This window comes from Zychaea mexicana (genome assembly GCF_025766255.1).
Source record: "Zychaea mexicana strain RSA 1403 chromosome Unknown BDB00scaffold_6, whole genome shotgun sequence".
In the NCBI taxonomy this organism is placed as follows: domain Eukaryota; kingdom Fungi; phylum Mucoromycota; class Mucoromycetes; order Mucorales; family Lichtheimiaceae; genus Zychaea; species Zychaea mexicana.
Genome location: NW_026516669.1, coordinates 648,878 through 664,387, shown reverse-complemented (window position 1 = coordinate 664,387; position 15,510 = coordinate 648,878). Strand labels below are relative to the sequence as shown.

At 42.0% G+C, this 15,510-nt stretch overlaps 5 protein-coding genes across 5 annotated transcripts; 2 read left to right on the top strand and 3 right to left on the bottom strand.

Moving 5' to 3' along the window:
- Positions 1-2,124: 2,124 nt before the first annotated feature.
- BDB00DRAFT_755320 (velvet factor) lies at positions 2,125-2,751 on the top strand (the record flags this gene model as incomplete). The annotated part of the gene is made up of 3 exons (XM_053118831.1): positions 2,125-2,233; positions 2,350-2,434; positions 2,592-2,751. The coding sequence occupies 3 exons, from the start codon at positions 2,125-2,127 to the stop codon at positions 2,749-2,751; spliced, it is 354 nt and encodes a 117-aa protein (XP_052984489.1).
- A 1,146-nt stretch (positions 2,752-3,897) lies between these two features.
- On the bottom strand, positions 3,898-4,993 carry BDB00DRAFT_867865 (P-loop containing nucleoside triphosphate hydrolase protein; the record flags this gene model as incomplete). Its single annotated transcript, XM_053126396.1, has 5 exons — positions 3,898-4,129; positions 4,202-4,244; positions 4,318-4,384; positions 4,464-4,739; positions 4,805-4,993. The coding sequence occupies 5 exons, from the start codon at positions 4,991-4,993 to the stop codon at positions 3,898-3,900; spliced, it is 807 nt and encodes a 268-aa protein (XP_052984488.1).
- A 68-nt stretch (positions 4,994-5,061) lies between these two features.
- On the top strand, positions 5,062-6,900 carry BDB00DRAFT_504188 (tRNA modification GTPase TrmE). Its single transcript, XM_053117633.1, has 5 exons — positions 5,062-5,379; positions 5,501-5,863; positions 5,944-6,087; positions 6,160-6,325; positions 6,396-6,900. Exons 1-5 carry the CDS (start codon positions 5,157-5,159, stop codon positions 6,880-6,882), a joined length of 1,383 nt encoding a protein of 460 aa, XP_052984487.1. The 5' UTR covers positions 5,062-5,156; the 3' UTR covers positions 6,883-6,900.
- Positions 6,901-6,911: 11 nt separating this feature from the next.
- On the bottom strand, positions 6,912-9,710 carry BDB00DRAFT_801686 (Aldehyde/histidinol dehydrogenase). The gene is made up of 12 exons (XM_053121885.1): positions 9,590-9,710; positions 9,310-9,485; positions 9,078-9,186; positions 8,951-8,967; positions 8,688-8,868; positions 8,391-8,584; positions 8,003-8,297; positions 7,859-7,922; positions 7,737-7,792; positions 7,611-7,666; positions 7,489-7,534; positions 6,912-7,410 (listed from the first exon to the last, which is right to left on the bottom strand). Exons 1-12 carry the CDS (start codon positions 9,657-9,659, stop codon positions 7,151-7,153), a joined length of 1,524 nt encoding a protein of 507 aa, XP_052984486.1. The 5' UTR covers positions 9,660-9,710; the 3' UTR covers positions 6,912-7,150.
- A 3,775-nt stretch (positions 9,711-13,485) lies between these two features.
- Positions 13,486-13,955, bottom strand: BDB00DRAFT_755212 (CAP domain-containing protein; the record flags this gene model as incomplete). Its single annotated transcript, XM_053118822.1, has 2 exons — positions 13,486-13,755; positions 13,839-13,955. Coding segments are annotated over 2 exons (387 nt in total), but the record flags the coding sequence as incomplete, so codon positions are not given.
- Positions 13,956-15,510: the final 1,555 nt, after the last annotated feature.

Genomic DNA, 15,510 nt, shown 5'->3' with positions numbered 1-15,510 from the left:
TTCTAACTGATAGGTAGAAACGACCTTTTTCTTATCAGTTATGACAGCAACATGTCGTTTCTCATTTGTCGCGTAATGGAATAGGAAAAAAAATGGTTTATTAATATTTCTTACAATGTAACTAACAAAAAAATAGTGGGTGCTGGATATATAAGAGTTGTTAATAGTTGCCTAGAGTGTTATGATGAGTCGTCACTGTCATCATCACAGCAGCATTCTACTGATAGTTGCTGTCACCAAGTTTGAAAATACCACAGAGCAAAAAGCTGGTACGTAATATATACTTTCTACAGCAACGATCCGTTCTTTTTAATACTTAACGATACAATTATTTCCATGCCACAATATGCATAAGAAATGTCTCGTTGTTGTCAATAGTGTACTTTAATGATTGAAGTAGAATGCATGCGGCGCACGCTACTGCGTTCATCTCCCTCAATCTTTTTCTCTCTCTCCTCCCCAATCTTGATGCAATTGGCATTACGTATTGTTGCTGTTGCTGCCTTGCTATGTGCATTCACGCACTGCATGGCAAATTACTTTGATTGGACCGAGCCAAAGCCGTGGATGTGATAAAACAAGTGACTTTTTCATGCAGAAAACTTCGGATGAATAACTATCCCGTGTCATTATCAACGTCGTCATTATCAGGCACCAATCTGCTGCGACACCACCAGCACCAATATGTAGAAAATAGAAAAGCTTTGATTTTTTTTCGTCCCAGAAGGTTATTTGTAAACCAGGGCAACCCAAAATATTCTGATCGAGTGGATAGCAGGTGATAATCCAGGTACGCCAACACGCATATCTTTTCCCGGTTTCATCGCCCCCTTCTTCCCTCTTTTCCCACCTCATCATCAGCAACAACCATCTGGCTAGTACTGTGCTATGGATCAGGTATCATAATGGCTGGGTCAGCTACATATAATACTAACCTCACGCGTGCTTTTCTTGTAGGCATAAGTATATTGATATTTCAAGCACTTAATGATACATTATACACGTTAGATTGTTTTATTCCTCTCCAAATATTTCCTTTATTCATCTAGTCATCAAGTATAACGTATATGAGCCTGTATGCAGACACTGCTTTCTGAATTGTCGAGTACTTTTCTGTTAGGAGAATGACTTGCCGTTGAAAGGGAGAGAGACAAAAACAACGGATTGGGATGGTTCTACAAATCCATCGACGATATTCTACACAAACGACATAATTTCATGAGGATTGGCGAGTTAATGAAGGACAACGCAAAAAAAAGGCAATCACTGTACGTCGGTCTTAATCACCGGTTTCGGTTTATATTGAAAGCATCTACCGAGACTCTGCCCGCAAAATACTTTTTTCCCTCTTTTAGCAATTGGCGACAGATTTTCATACCTTTTTGCGCATATGCTGTACTTGCAAGTACGTAAGTAGGACATGTTGTACAAGTGAATAATGTGCCTTTCAATGCTATTGCTGTTATTTTCATTGCAAACACGCTTTACAAATGATGGTTTTCTTGCTTCGTTGCTGAGCACAGTATAGAAGAGATTAGAAAAAAGAGCGACAACATAATTAAAGCCGTTGCTGTATCCGGCGCCATAACCGATCACTCTCTCTTTTTTCTGCTTGTCACTCTTTCTTCTTCTCTTTTTTAGATTAACAGTAGCACTACTGTCATTACTAGTACTACATTACTTTCAAACTACTTAAATGTCAACAGCAGCAACAAGAAGCTCTACCTTACACAGCTATGAATACATCGCCGCATGCTCTCATTTGCCAACGCTACCAAGGTACCACACCCCTACTCAGCATCAGCGCTTTTTCATCGACAAATTTCCACCATGAATAAGTTAATAAACTTTCCTTATTATACTAGTCGGTTTTCATTGACAATGCGACAACAGCCTATCCAAACTCGTACAAGTACGACAAACGAACGAGATCGTCGACCTGTAGATCCACCACCTGTACTACAAATCAAGTTGGAAGGTGCAACACTTCGAGAAACTCAGCAAGTGTCCATGGATAATATCTACACATACACGAGAAAAACTGGCATCTATACATTTTGCGTTTATACTCATTAAAAAAATCTTTCGCACTATAGGGATTTCCTGCAAAATCCATATTTCTTCATGGGAGCAACCCTGGTCCGACCCAATTTAGCAGATAATTCATGCATTGGTGGTCTTGCAGGACAGATGGTTTCTTCCATGCACAAACTCAAAGACTACGACAACAATGGTATGTGTGTTTCCACTAGCATAACAGACTTGTGCATTGGTTTATCTTACATACACAAAACAACCACTTTTAAAGCGAAAAGAAAGATATAATAAACGGCTTGTTTTTTCATGTAGATGGAGGCTTTTTTGTTTTTGGCGACTTGTCGATACGGATGGAGGGACAATTTCGCTTGCAGTTTACCTTGTTTGAAATCACTACGTACGTACCTACAGTATTTCTGTGTATCATAACAACATAAGAGCTGTCACTATACGTTTATCAGAGTGTGAGAGACCCCCTTTTGGATTATTCACGTTTAATAACGCCGCGACTTGTCAACTTTCAAATCAATTATAACACCAACAATTATAATCAGTCAGGGAGCTGTCAGTCTGAAATCAATTTATTCTGATGTATTTACGGTATATTCTTCAAAAACATTCCCGGGCATGCTCGAATCGACTTTCCTTTCACGCACATTCTCTGACCAAGGCGTACGACTTCGAATTCGGAAAGAGCACCGTGTGCAAATGTAAGATAAGCTTAGCAACTGCGTTGATGATTGAATGAATTAAATATCTTTACTAGGGTTGGATCACGGAAACGTAAAATGTCTACTGTCTATGACGACAATGATACTGTGAGTAGCGAAAACAGCAGCGTTGGAAAGCTCCAACAATCACCGCACCATTCACCGCCAACCACATCTGTTAGTTGGTACTGGCCATCATCTCGACTGCTATCACATTACCATCCTTATCAGCAACAGCAATTCCTTGCTGAATCATCATCACGACAACCTCCTCCTCCACCTCTTCCTCCTCCTCCTGGTGCTGCATCCCAATTAGCAACAATGCCACCGTTGTCTGCTACAACTGCTACAAGCAGTAATTCACTGCACTACCAGCATCTAACAGCACTTCCACAACAACCACCCTATAAAGCACCTCGACGACTCAACATAGATACGACGGCGCAATTGCCTCCACTTCAAACAACGACACCAGCTCGACGGCCCTCGTCTTTTTCAATCCATCGTAATACAACGCCGCCACTTGACGACCATCGACGCATGTCAGAGCAGGATGATGATATGATCACAACGCCACAATCATCCGGCGGTATCCGCCTGCCGCCCATCCGAAACATCATGAACGCCAACAACAACGATATCGGTGAAGTGGATGCTGCTGTTGCAATGATGCAGCTTGCTTCGTCACCGCAGCAGCCTCCAACTGCTCAGCATCATTATTACGACTATCACCAACACTATCCTCATGCCCATCAAGTCCATCGATCAAGCAGCAGTGATACCACCGGTGCTCCCTTGGTGACGCATCTTCCCTATCTGCAGCGTCTGCCTTCTTATAAAAGGACACAGCCCAAAAACCCGACTGAACGTTAAAAAGCATTCTCTCTGCTGGTTCAGATTAATTGTATCTTTTACAACCTCAATATATCTAAACATGCATGCCTTCTTCTTCTCCTTACATATATTCTATGGTCATCCTATGAACGTATAAAATATTCCATCTATTACTACTAGCAATAAGCACTTTATGATAGACTTCCTCTTCCTCATTCAACCATTGTTTTTAGCTATAGTTCATCACCACTTTCTCACTTTATTGCACACAGGCTCTTCATCTATAATATGCTTGAAACAATAGTTTTTTACTTTATTACTTTGTTTGATTAGACTCTTTTCGATTTCGTAAATGACCCATTAAAAACAACATTTCTTTTCTCATTTGATTGATACCGGCTCCACTCTTTGAGCTCACAACTAGTACATCTTGTACAGCATTACGGAAGCCTCGGATACCTTCTTGAACAGTGATGATGCGTCGAGCAAGTGTGGGTAATACGGGTATATCACTTTTGGTCATGACAATCTGAAATTTGACCTTTTTGCTATTAAATAGAAAATTAACTCAGAAGCAAGATCATACGCGCATTTTAAACATATACGCATTGATTATTTACCTGTCAAGCATTTGTAAAAAGTCAAGATCTGCAACTTTGAGACCTAGAAAACAACAACATGAGGACCTTAGTGGTGCGATGTTTAAAAATACGATGAAGAGCAGTGCATTGTTTACCATGACGCGCATCGATCACTAAGTAAACCCTCTTTAATGTCTTTCGACTTGCTATGTAGGATTCCATCTTTTACAGAGTATTGCGCATCAAACATTTAGCAGATAGTAACATTAAATGCTTAAAAAATAACGAGTTATGCACTTACTAGCTGTCGCCATTGCTGACGTTCTTGTTCATCCACCAATGCAAAACCATAGCCTGGCATGTCCACCATATAAAACAGCTTGCCCACCGAGAAGAAGTTCAATTGTTGCGTCAAACCAGGCTTATCCGAGACACGAACAACAGTTGTTGCTGCCAGACTGTTGAGTAAAGTGGATTTGCCAACATTGGATCGGCCTACCACGGCTACTTCTCCCAGATCCTCAGGCGGGAATGATGCCGGTGTTTTAGCGCCTGCGAAAAAGGAAAGTAATGGAAACTTACAGATGATATATAGTTTTGAGTACTTTGTACTATTTCTTCTTTTTAAACTAAATGATTTACCTTGTATTCCAGCTCTTTGGGTGCTGACTGAGCAGCAGCAGCAGCAGCAGGTGCAGTTTTGTTATTTCTTTTCCACGCGTACCGTTTCGTCTGTCGCAGGGATCCAAACCCTAGTCGTTCCAGCTTTTCATACAGTTTTTGTGGAGGTTGGATCTGATTAAATCGTTGTCGATTCGACAACGTGCTCATGAACCGTCTGCACAACATTAATTGACAGATCTAATTTTGATATAAAAAAAAAGTGAAAGGGAAAAAGATCCCGAAAATAATAACGTCGCCGCCCTTCTCTTTTATTAATTTTTCTCTTTTCTCTCCAGCTTCATATCAACCATAGCAATCAATCGAAAACACCATGTTACGATCGTTTATGCGATCTAATAGTACGATTTATGCCCTTTCGAGTGCGCCAGGGAAAGCAGGTGTTGCGGTCATTCGTGTGTCCGGACCGCAAGCCAAACAGGCTTTAACAGCGACGGTTCGAGGCACGCTCACACCACGTCAAGCATATTTTCGACGAATACGGCATCCTGTCAAGGGCACTCTATTGGATCGTGGTCTTGTTTTGTGGTTTCCTGGTAACGAAGTGTATACATAAAGGGGATGTTGGGGACAACTATCAGATAATGATGAGCAAAGTTCAAATTATAGATACAAGCTAATATTGATGTACGATGCTGCTGTTGTTGTCGTTGACAGGTCCACATAGCTTTACTGGTGAAGATTCCGTCGAGTTCCATGTTCATGGTGGAAACGCAGTGGTACGCAGTATGCTTGACGCGCTTGGCTCTTTGGACAAGTTTCGACTCGCCGAACAAGGCGAGTTTTCAAAACGAGCATTTGACAACGACAAGCTGGATTTGACTGAAATAGAAGGTCTGGCGGATCTGCTGAATGCGGAAACAGAAGCTCAACGACAGCTGGCACTGAGACAGGCAGAAGGTGGATTAAGGAAGCCTTACGAAGAATGGCGAAGCAAAATCATCAAGTGCATGGCAGTAACAGAAGCTGTGATTGACTTTGGCGAGGATGAGCATATTGAAGATGGTGTATTAGACCAGGGTGAGGAGAAGCCCAACAATCCTTTCCTTTTTCGCAGCAAAACCGATTTTATTTGCTAAAGATGCGATGTGATATTACAGTTTCCGAGGATGTGATGGACTTGAAGAACGCAATACAGAGTCATCTCAACGACAGTCGCGTTGGAGAGATAGTACGCAGTGGTGTACGTGTAGCGATTGTTGGTCCACCAAATGCTGGCAAAAGTACATTGCTCAATTTCTTAGGTAAAATGATAAAATCTTACTTTAACCGACTCATTTCGGGTCAGGGGAGTGCGCTAACATATAATCGAATAGCCAAAAGAGAAGCAGCAATCGTATCCGATCAGCCTGGTACCACGCGCGACATTGTCGAAGTTACCTTAAATCTTGGTGGATACCCAGTCATTATCAGCGACACTGCAGGCCTACGAAAATCAGACGATGCGATCGAAATGGAAGGTGTAAAACGGGCAATGTCACGGTAAACTTTTCGATTTGAAAATCTACCATACTCGGAAAAGACCTAACAGATCGACATTATCTGTTAACAGTATGGATTTGGCAGACATCAAGATTTGCTTACTACCACTCACAAAAAATGAAATTGAACCAATTGTCCAGCAGGTACTGGACCCAAGCACCTTTGTGATATTAACCAAGCAAGACGTGGCCTCTACCACAGTGGAGAAGCAAGTAAAAGAACAATTGCATCAAGCAGGCGTTCAAAAAATTTGGACGTTGAGCTGCAAGACAGGGCAAGGCGTGGATTGCTTTTTAAATGATATGATTGGCGTCTTGAAATCAACGTTCGATGATGCATTAGCGAATCCAGCGTTGATCACACAGGCGCGTCATCGGCAGCACTTGCAAGACTGTGTGGCTGCATTGGAACAGTATTTAGAACTGCCTGCAGAAGAGGTGGTTCTGGGCGCAGAGGAACTGCGTCAAGCAGCGAATGCACTGGGTAGAATTACTGGACGCGTCGATGTGGAAGATGTGCTGGATGCACTATTTAGTCAATTTTGTATAGGAAAATAGAGCACACAACATTGTATATGTATATATCAGTTATATTAAAAAGCCATATAGAGGTATTGATTAGAAAAAACAATATACATACTAATCAGAATACTACTGAGAGCACTGCCACTGCTACCACTGATGATAATAGTATGATATAAGATGAAGATAAATTTAAAAAGAAATCTGGAGGAGTTGGGTTGGACAATCATGCCGACAAGAGGTTCGGTTATTTACTAAAGGATTTATCACCATCATAATCATGTCACATTTCTTCTTCACTCTCTTACAGTTTGCTATCTTGATTGTTTTGTTTGCTACTAGAGAAAAAGATATCCCAAGCAGCACCAAAGACAGTGGTGATAGCCTTGATCTTTGCACCTGCAGCAGATGGTAGACCGAACACGAGGACGGACATGAGCTGCTTTTTTGAATCGCTATAAGGCGGGTATCTTGCCTGGTTGACAGCTTCAAGTGAAGTGGATTTGATCATCGTAGAGCGTTCATGAGTGAATGTGTCAAACGAGCGATCACCATGATAACTTCCTAAGTGAGGTAAAGAGCGAAAATAAGAATAAAATACCGCAGACATGCATGTACTCATTTATGATCTAAACAACATACCCATGCCCGATGGGCCAATACCACCGAATGGCAAAGACATTTCTTGCTAAAGCATAATGGTCAGTACACGCGTAGCAATTCTTCTTAGCTGGGGTTTCTTTTGGTAGTATAGTAATACGAACCAAGTGCATCAATGTGTCGTTGACGAGTGTACCACCAGAGTTGGTCTTGTCCATGACTAAAACCCCAAGAGAAATGTACTATTTAGTAAAACCTTATCCTCATCTGATTCTATGCGTATCACTTACTGTAGTTGTAATCGCTGCTCTTGCCAGCAAAGATGTACATAGCCAAAGGTTTGTCCCTATATATACAATTTATATAAGGTAAGTTTTAGCCCAATTAGCAATCGACGCTGTGTATTACTGACTTGCTGTTGACTATATCCACCGCTTCTTTGAGATCTTTTACAGCAATGATTGGGAGTATAGGACCTATCATGAAAAGTCCATAGTTTAGTTATTACACGCGTTTCTTGAGTATATTACGGATGGGAAGCTGAGTTCTTTTCTACCAAAGATTTCATCCTGCATGAGATGGGGGTCATCCGCTTGCACAGGACTAACAATTGTAGGGGCCACAAACAAATTCTCTCTGTCTGTTTGACCACCGACCACAATCTTGTCACTAGCAATACCATCCAGAATTCTCTGAAGACGGTCAAATTGACGCTGATTGATGATACGACCATAGGAATCGGATTCCTGTGCGTTTTTACCAAAAAACTCTTGGACAGTTTTGCGGAAAGCTGCAATCAGTGCTTCTTGTTTCTCTTGTGCGACGAGCACATAGTCAGGTGCAACGCAAGTCTAGTTCGCATTTCGTGTTTAGTAAAGTTTATAACTCGTTTTTGTCATATAATTTTCGCGTTCTAGACGTAGTGGGAAGATGTGTAGTTTTACCTGACCAGTGTTGTACAGCTTTCCCCATAGTAAACGGTGGGCGGTCAGCTCAATATCGGCAGTATCGGTGACTATGGCTGGCGATTTACCACCTAGTTCCAAAGTGACGGGGGTAAGATGCTTCGCAGCAGCCGTCATGACAATTCTTCCAACAGCGCCATTGCCAGTGTAAAAGATATGATCGAATCTCTGCTCTATTGTTTTGAAAAGTTCACACATTCGCGGTAAGTGATCAGTTGATGCGTTTCTTTATATAGTGTAAAAGGTTAGTTACAGAAAAGGAAAATTGAAGGTTACCTAACAATGCTGTTGTTTCTACAACACCGGCACTCACTACAGCATATGCACATGGGTCGAGATACTTGGGCAACGCCTTTTCCATCAGCTCGTTCGTGTGTTCGGCCACTTCTGAGGGCTTAATAACAGCGCAGTTACCTGCGGCGATTGCACCAACCACGGGTAAAAGCAACAAATGAACCTATGATAAAATGCGCGTCAAGACAACACATAGCATTATAGAAAAAAGTAGCAGCGATAGATGCTTTGGAGAGTATACAAACAGGATAATTCCACGCGCCTATCATTTACCATTTTATTTCCGTGAGTTTTACCGAAATTGCATTGTATGCCTTCTCACACTACGCACATATCCCTTTTCTCTATATCTTTTTTAATTACTATGCGTACCAATGATCAACGCCACACCCTTGGGCTCTTTGCGAATATACGTCTTGTCGGACGCATTCAATGCAAAGCGCTTCTTTGGGTGTGAAGGTTTCGCCAAACGTTCGAGATTCTGGAATAGAAAAGAAAGTTAAGCCCGGCACAGGGAAAAAAAAGGTTGGGGTTGGGGAATGAGCAGCAGCAGCATTCTTTTTATAAAGGTACATGTTCGTCTGGCAATGCACTTGAGCCATACCTTGATCATGTACTTGCATTCATCCACAATTGGAGCAATTTCTGCAGTGACGCTTTCAATTGAGGGTTTGTGCAAGTCCTTGAACAGAGCTTGTTCTATCTGCTTTGAATTTTCGTCCAAAAAGAGTAGCATTTTTTCCAGCTGTTGCTTGCGAAAAGCCAAGTCCTTGGTAATGCCTATTCAAAAGTATGTATATCAATTTGAATACAATCACAGTTTTTCTTTGGCGAGTTGGTGCATATATAGTATACGACAGACGCCCACGACAATAATGACCAACCTTCATCGAAGGTCTTTCGGAGTTCCTGCACAACGCCCGGAATCTTTTCGACAGGAGTGAATTCTACCATGGAGCTACTCGTTGGGTGCGCGTGCGTGTGGGTGTGTGAAGTAAGAAGGGAGAAAGAAGGAGAGAAAGTATAGCGCACCTTCATCACTTCAACCTTTTAAAGAAAGTCCCTTTTTGCCTCCCCGCATTGGCTGTGTAACACGTCGATCCTTTTCGCTTTTCCCAGCACACAACACTTTATGTTGAGTTTGCTTCTGCATAAGAGTACTTTTAAACAGGTTTTTTTACTACTTGTTTACGACGTACATCACTACATACTACCCTACGTTGAGTAGTGCACAGATAATGTTCTATTCTGCATACTGTAGTGATTTGGTAATGCATGATATGTGACATAATCAGAAAGTATACAAGTAAGCGTCTGCACTAGTTTTCTCAAGATATCAATGGCATAGATCTCATACCGATATTGATGGAAATAACAATTGCTCAAAGTGCTATCATATCAAAGAAAGGAAAACCCGCAACATATGACCTGACGTGGCACTATTTATAATGCAGCTGATACAGTAAGTGATGATGAGATGCTGTTGGTAATAAAAGCAAATTACTAGTAGCTCTCTCTTTTACTCAGATGACCTCACGTAACCAATATGCAGCTACGTCTAAAATCCATGCGATGTCACCAATGTTGCACTTTTACATATGTAGGGATTCAAGAAGTGGGTGCGTTCTATTGACTGATACTCAAAAACGCAAACAGTATGTAATAGACTCCTCTGCTTCTTATATGATATGAAGGAGAAGTGTAAAAGTGTACAATATCAAGAGATATGTCGATAGGCTCTTCATACGAAGCAGGGGCACACGCATGCACTTTGAGTGGCGTAGAACAACTACGCGCCATGATCCAGGTTAAATCCTTAACTAGCGGACTGGCACGGTGTTATATAAGGCTAACCCAAACTGTTTATGCTCTGCCTTTGCAACTTTGCTTGCTTTCGCCGATGAAAACAACGACCACGACGAAGACAACATAATGCCACACATGTCAGTGGTAGATTAGGAACATAATGTTACACGTCTTTATCATCACTGAAATCGCGTGTTTTCAAACAGTCCATGTGAATAGATGCGTATTATGTAAAGTTGATGGATACAGAAAAAGAGAAAGAGATACCGGTAACATGGGACTTGATCGCAGCCTTTAAAGCGACGACAATCACAGGGGGGAAGGGACAAAAAATCTCGATACCATCATCAGTAAGCTTTTGCTTTCATATATGGTTCATCTTAAACGAACTACTAATACCACTGCTCTGAATCAATATCTTCCACTACCTTTTTCTGAAAAGAAATCAATCCGAGAATGTGTTTTCCTTCTTTAGGCACTTCCGCATTGCTTACTCTTACACTGGATACTGTAGATTGACATACAGACAACAGCAACAACATCATGATGCTTTTGTTAGCCGGGAAATGGATAAAATAAATGAGTTTTCAGCAAAAAGACTGAAATTACACGATATAAAGGCACCCCTAAAATTTAACGGAGTTACATCGAGGCTATTTATCACTGCTTATATGCATAAATACCAATCACATGTAATATTGCAATGTAGCAAAGTTGGCAATTTAATAGTATCTAGCTTTCAAAAATGTAAGCGGGCCGTTCGCCTGGGTGCTCACCATGAGTCCAAAGTTGATTTCCTTGTTTACGATACGCCAAATCTTCAGGATCTCGCGACAAGATATTCACATATTCAATCGACTCGTCTTGCTCTCAACGGGTTCAGGTGAATATTTTGTGGTACCATTGATAGTAAGAATGGGAATGACGCCATGGGTGGAGGTCAGGAACGTGTTGAACATTTCGAGCGCAGGGGACGTTGTTCCAGACGAGTGCTTTCGTATAGTCGATCTCAAAACGGGCTACTCGACTTGATTCTCCTTCCGAATCATATTTGCCCACTAAGAACGAATCTGGGCTGGAGTGCGATCAAGTGAGAGATAAAGGAAAAACTGAACCCGTCTGCAAGATAGTGTCTAAATAATATCGAACACAAAACGTCGTTATATTTTAGTTTCACTGTTTTTCCGAATCTAAACATAGGTATGATATTGCATAAAGAATATTGGACAAAGGAAGCGGTTTGAAGTATCAGTAATTACTGCAGCTACTGCTACTGCCATCATAGCTAGTATCCCTTTACATACCTTGATTGAGAAATCACATTTATGAACAAAGATTGGGAAGACCCAATTTTGAGAATGTGGTGATAATTACTACAAGACCAAGCAGTTCGCCCTAAGTGTGGCTTTTGCCAGACAGTACTGGTGTATTGGTAGCTTAGCGCAAAATATTTTGGTTCATTAAACGCTTTTAATTAGTAATCGTAATTATATTCTTCATTTAACGGCCTGATCCAACGTGTCCGATACCGTTGCCACTGGAAACTTCGTAAATGAGGCGCAAGTCGAATATTCTGACACCATTCCATGTATCAACAACACATAGATGATAACCATACCACATACATTCAAGCATGAACTTGACTGTATAAAAAGATGGTGGTTCGCCATCTTCAATCACAACCAAAAGGGCTATACGATACCTCTTGGTTACCTTGTCAATAAAAGCAGTACAAACACCTTTATTGCCTGGGTCTGTTACTGTCTACATGAGTATCGTACCAGGACACAAGATTCACATCATTTGATCTAAAAAGATCATTGTCATGTGCTTCCGAAGATGTAGTAATGCCTTGAGGATACCAGAGCTCCGTGTTTTGGTTAATGTAGCGGTCGGTCTTGTCCCAAGTGAACGCTTACACGAACTTGAGGGACCATCGCAGTCTATATTTAGATAATTCGTATTGTCCAGAATAGTACCCACAAAAATAATTGGTAATGCATCATCAAGCTTTGCAAGAATGCTATCGTAATGACCAGGCTTATTCTCTAAAGAGGATCCAGATCCTCGATTGGCACGGCATAGACACCAAGAGCTCTTGGAACAGTGGCAGTAAGGAGGAAGTCACTAGCAGTTAAGAGGCAGACAGCAAGGTGCATGTGTGTATGTGTATGAACAGATCGTTTCGTATACCTCTTTTTAAGATTTGACGCGCCTAACCCATGTTGGCAAGAGTAATCGACCATTTTGTCTTACTTTTCACGTTCCAATTTGATTCTTGTAACAAAATAATAGATCTTCCATGCATATAACTGATGTCTGCGTTACACTGTCGAGTGCGATTTCAGTGAGAAACGTGTAGCAGTATTTATCGATTTTCTTGGGTCCAGCTCAGGTCTTTCTAATACGATTACTGCACTGGTCACCCTTTCTTTACGTTGCCTAACATCTTTTCCTGTGAACAGCAGATGAAACTCTTAAGCATTAGCAAATCAAAGTTGAGTAGCTGGTACACATGAACATGAAAAAATAAGATGCAAAAGATTTAGGTTTACCTTCTACAACCCATGTATTATATAGGTATGAACAAGTATCAAGCAGTTGATATCATATTGGAAAGTTTGCCAAGATGGACAAATAAGTTGCATATGTATTATGTGTATGTATGTCTGTCGTACGCTAGCCACAATGCTACGTTAGAAATTCATATTTGCTACATCAGTTATACTGTATTGTATTAAAGAGTAGGACTGCACCTGTTACATCAAAACAGGCAGTGTAACTTTTGCTTTGAGCTTTCAATGCCGATAATCTAAGAAGTGTGTGATGTTTTAACGTAATCATAGATATATGAATATTTGTATATTTCTTGTTCAAATAAAAAAGTACAGATAAACAAAAGGAAAGCGGGAAGGGAAACGCAAGTGCATGTCAACCCGCTATGTAGAAGTGTTCTTTTCAGGCTAGCTAAATTCTAGTTTTCTAAGACATTTTTCTCAAACAAATCGCCGCTGACAATATTTCCTGGAGGGTTGTACTCGCAGACATACATAGGCGAGCCGTTACATTGGGAAACGGCGCAACCCAACTCAGTTGTGTCGACCCAAACCATTTGCGTAAAGTGACCAATGCCAGAGGAGTAGCCAGGGTTCGAAAAATCATAGTCGGAAACCTCGTCGTACCAAGCGTTGATAGCCTTTTCCCAGTCGCCGTAGCCCATAGCCAAGTTTTCACCATATTTACCCTAATTGTTTGCACAATTTCATAATTAGTCAAGGCTTTTTCCCCTCGCGTTAAGAATTAAAGTAGGATAGTATTGTAACTTACTTGGCTGTGTTCAAACACACATCCGTCAGCCCAGTCTTGAGCATACGAGGCAAGAGTATCACTCCAAGTAAGAGCAGGTGCAGAGTGCTTAGCGCGATACGAGTTGTGCAATTCCAAGGCTTGGGAATCATCTGAAGACAAAGCAGCAGAGGCCGTGGAAGAAGCAGAAGGTGTTTCCGATTGGGCAGAGACTGAGGCGGTTAACGAGGTGGCCTCGGCCTTGACACTTGAGGAAGAGGCAGGTACGGTAGTAGTGGTAGCGGTGGTAGTAGGTGTATCTTCCTCATCAGAACCAGACTCGTCATCAGCGCCATCCTCCTCATCATATGAAGGTGGTGTAGATGGCTCGGGATTACCCGATGGCGAAGCACCGGATGGGACACCAGAAGGCTTAGGCAAAGGGGTCAATGGGAACGAAGGAGTGCTGGAAGGCTTTTCTGGTCTCTCGGTGTCATTGCTGTTATCAGGACGACCCCAATGATGGCCCTTGCCGGGGAATTCTTCGGTGCGGTTGTGACCACGGCCATGGCCATGACCCCGATGGCCACGGAACTCAGTGCTGTTGCGACCACAGTCTTGACCCTCGGTGCTGTTGCGACCACAGTCTTGACCCTCGGTGCTGTCGCGGCCGTAGTGGTAACCCTTGCCGTGGTACTCAGAGTCGTCATCTTGCTGTTGCTCGTTATCATTATCGGAAGCATCACGGCGTTGAAGCTTACCGCGGTGCCCAGCGATGCTTGGGTTTGTAATGATAGGATGACCGTTTTGAAGGAAACTGGTAGAGTTCAATTGGTTTTGATGACCGGGAAAGCCAGCGGCATCAGAGTTTTCGACAGGAAGAGCGGAGGCCGACCAGGGCGCAACGCTAGCAATCGCCAGGACTGCGGAAGAGATCAGGTTGAAGGAAACCATAGTGAGAGAGAAAGAGATGTGTCTATTTTACAAGATGTGTAAGGAACTTGGAAGGGGTTGTTTGAGGTATGGAGAATGAGAAGACCGGAGGATCGGGAATGGGTTTTGCTGATGAGAATCAAAACAACAGCTTGTCGGCCCCTCCTTTTATATGTTACGGACGCAACATCGTCGAAGAAGACGCGATCCTAGACATTAATAAAGGCGCGTTACACGGAATTACAATGTTTCAGACCTGTCAATCAAAATTTCGCGAATGGAGGACCTGGCCCGACCCACTTGCCACCTTGATCATTTTCTGACGTTTTGTTCACCACCTCCTTTTCGTATGCTACACAGACTATTGGCCATGGCTACACACACACACATTTTCCCGTAAGTAGGCATTTAATGGATATATAGATTATATTGTCCTATCTTTTTTCTGCAAAATACCTGCGGGCTTTCAATGTTTCTGGTCCCAATAGCGACGAATGTTCACTAGCAACGACGGAACATCGGCCACTATCGTATTTTTTCCCATCCAATAACAACAAGACCAGACCTCCGCTATATTAAAGTCGTCGCTGATCCCTTAAGCCCGTGGTGTATTTCACCGTTACCGTCACAAAATGAAGATCAAGTTAAAAGCATTGGCAAAACGAAATAAATATGACAAATTAATTGATTTTATATAACACTAAAAAAGTCGCCTGTCAGAGAAAGATACTCACCACGTACTTGTTTACGAGATCAGCGAAACAGATTAACCAAGCTAGTA

Coding starts and splice junctions, on each gene's coding strand:
- BDB00DRAFT_504188 (XM_053117633.1), top strand. CDS start 5,157: ATGTTACGATCGTTTATGCGATCTAATAGTACGATTTATGCCCTTTCG. Junction 5,864..5,943: donor AGATGGTGTATTAGACCAGG/GTGAGGAGAAGC, acceptor GTGATATTACAG/TTTCCGAGGATGTGATGGAC. Junction 6,326..6,395: donor GTAAAACGGGCAATGTCACG/GTAAACTTTTCG, acceptor ATCTGTTAACAG/TATGGATTTGGCAGACATCA.
- BDB00DRAFT_801686 (XM_053121885.1), bottom strand. CDS start 9,659: ATGGTAGAATTCACTCCTGTCGAAAAGATTCCGGGCGTTGTGCAGGAA. Junction 7,667..7,736: donor GAGCAGCGATTACAACTACA/GTAAGTGATACG, acceptor TTGGGGTTTTAG/TCATGGACAAGACCAACTCT. Junction 7,535..7,610: donor ACGACACATTGATGCACTTG/GTTCGTATTACT, acceptor ATTATGCTTTAG/CAAGAAATGTCTTTGCCATT.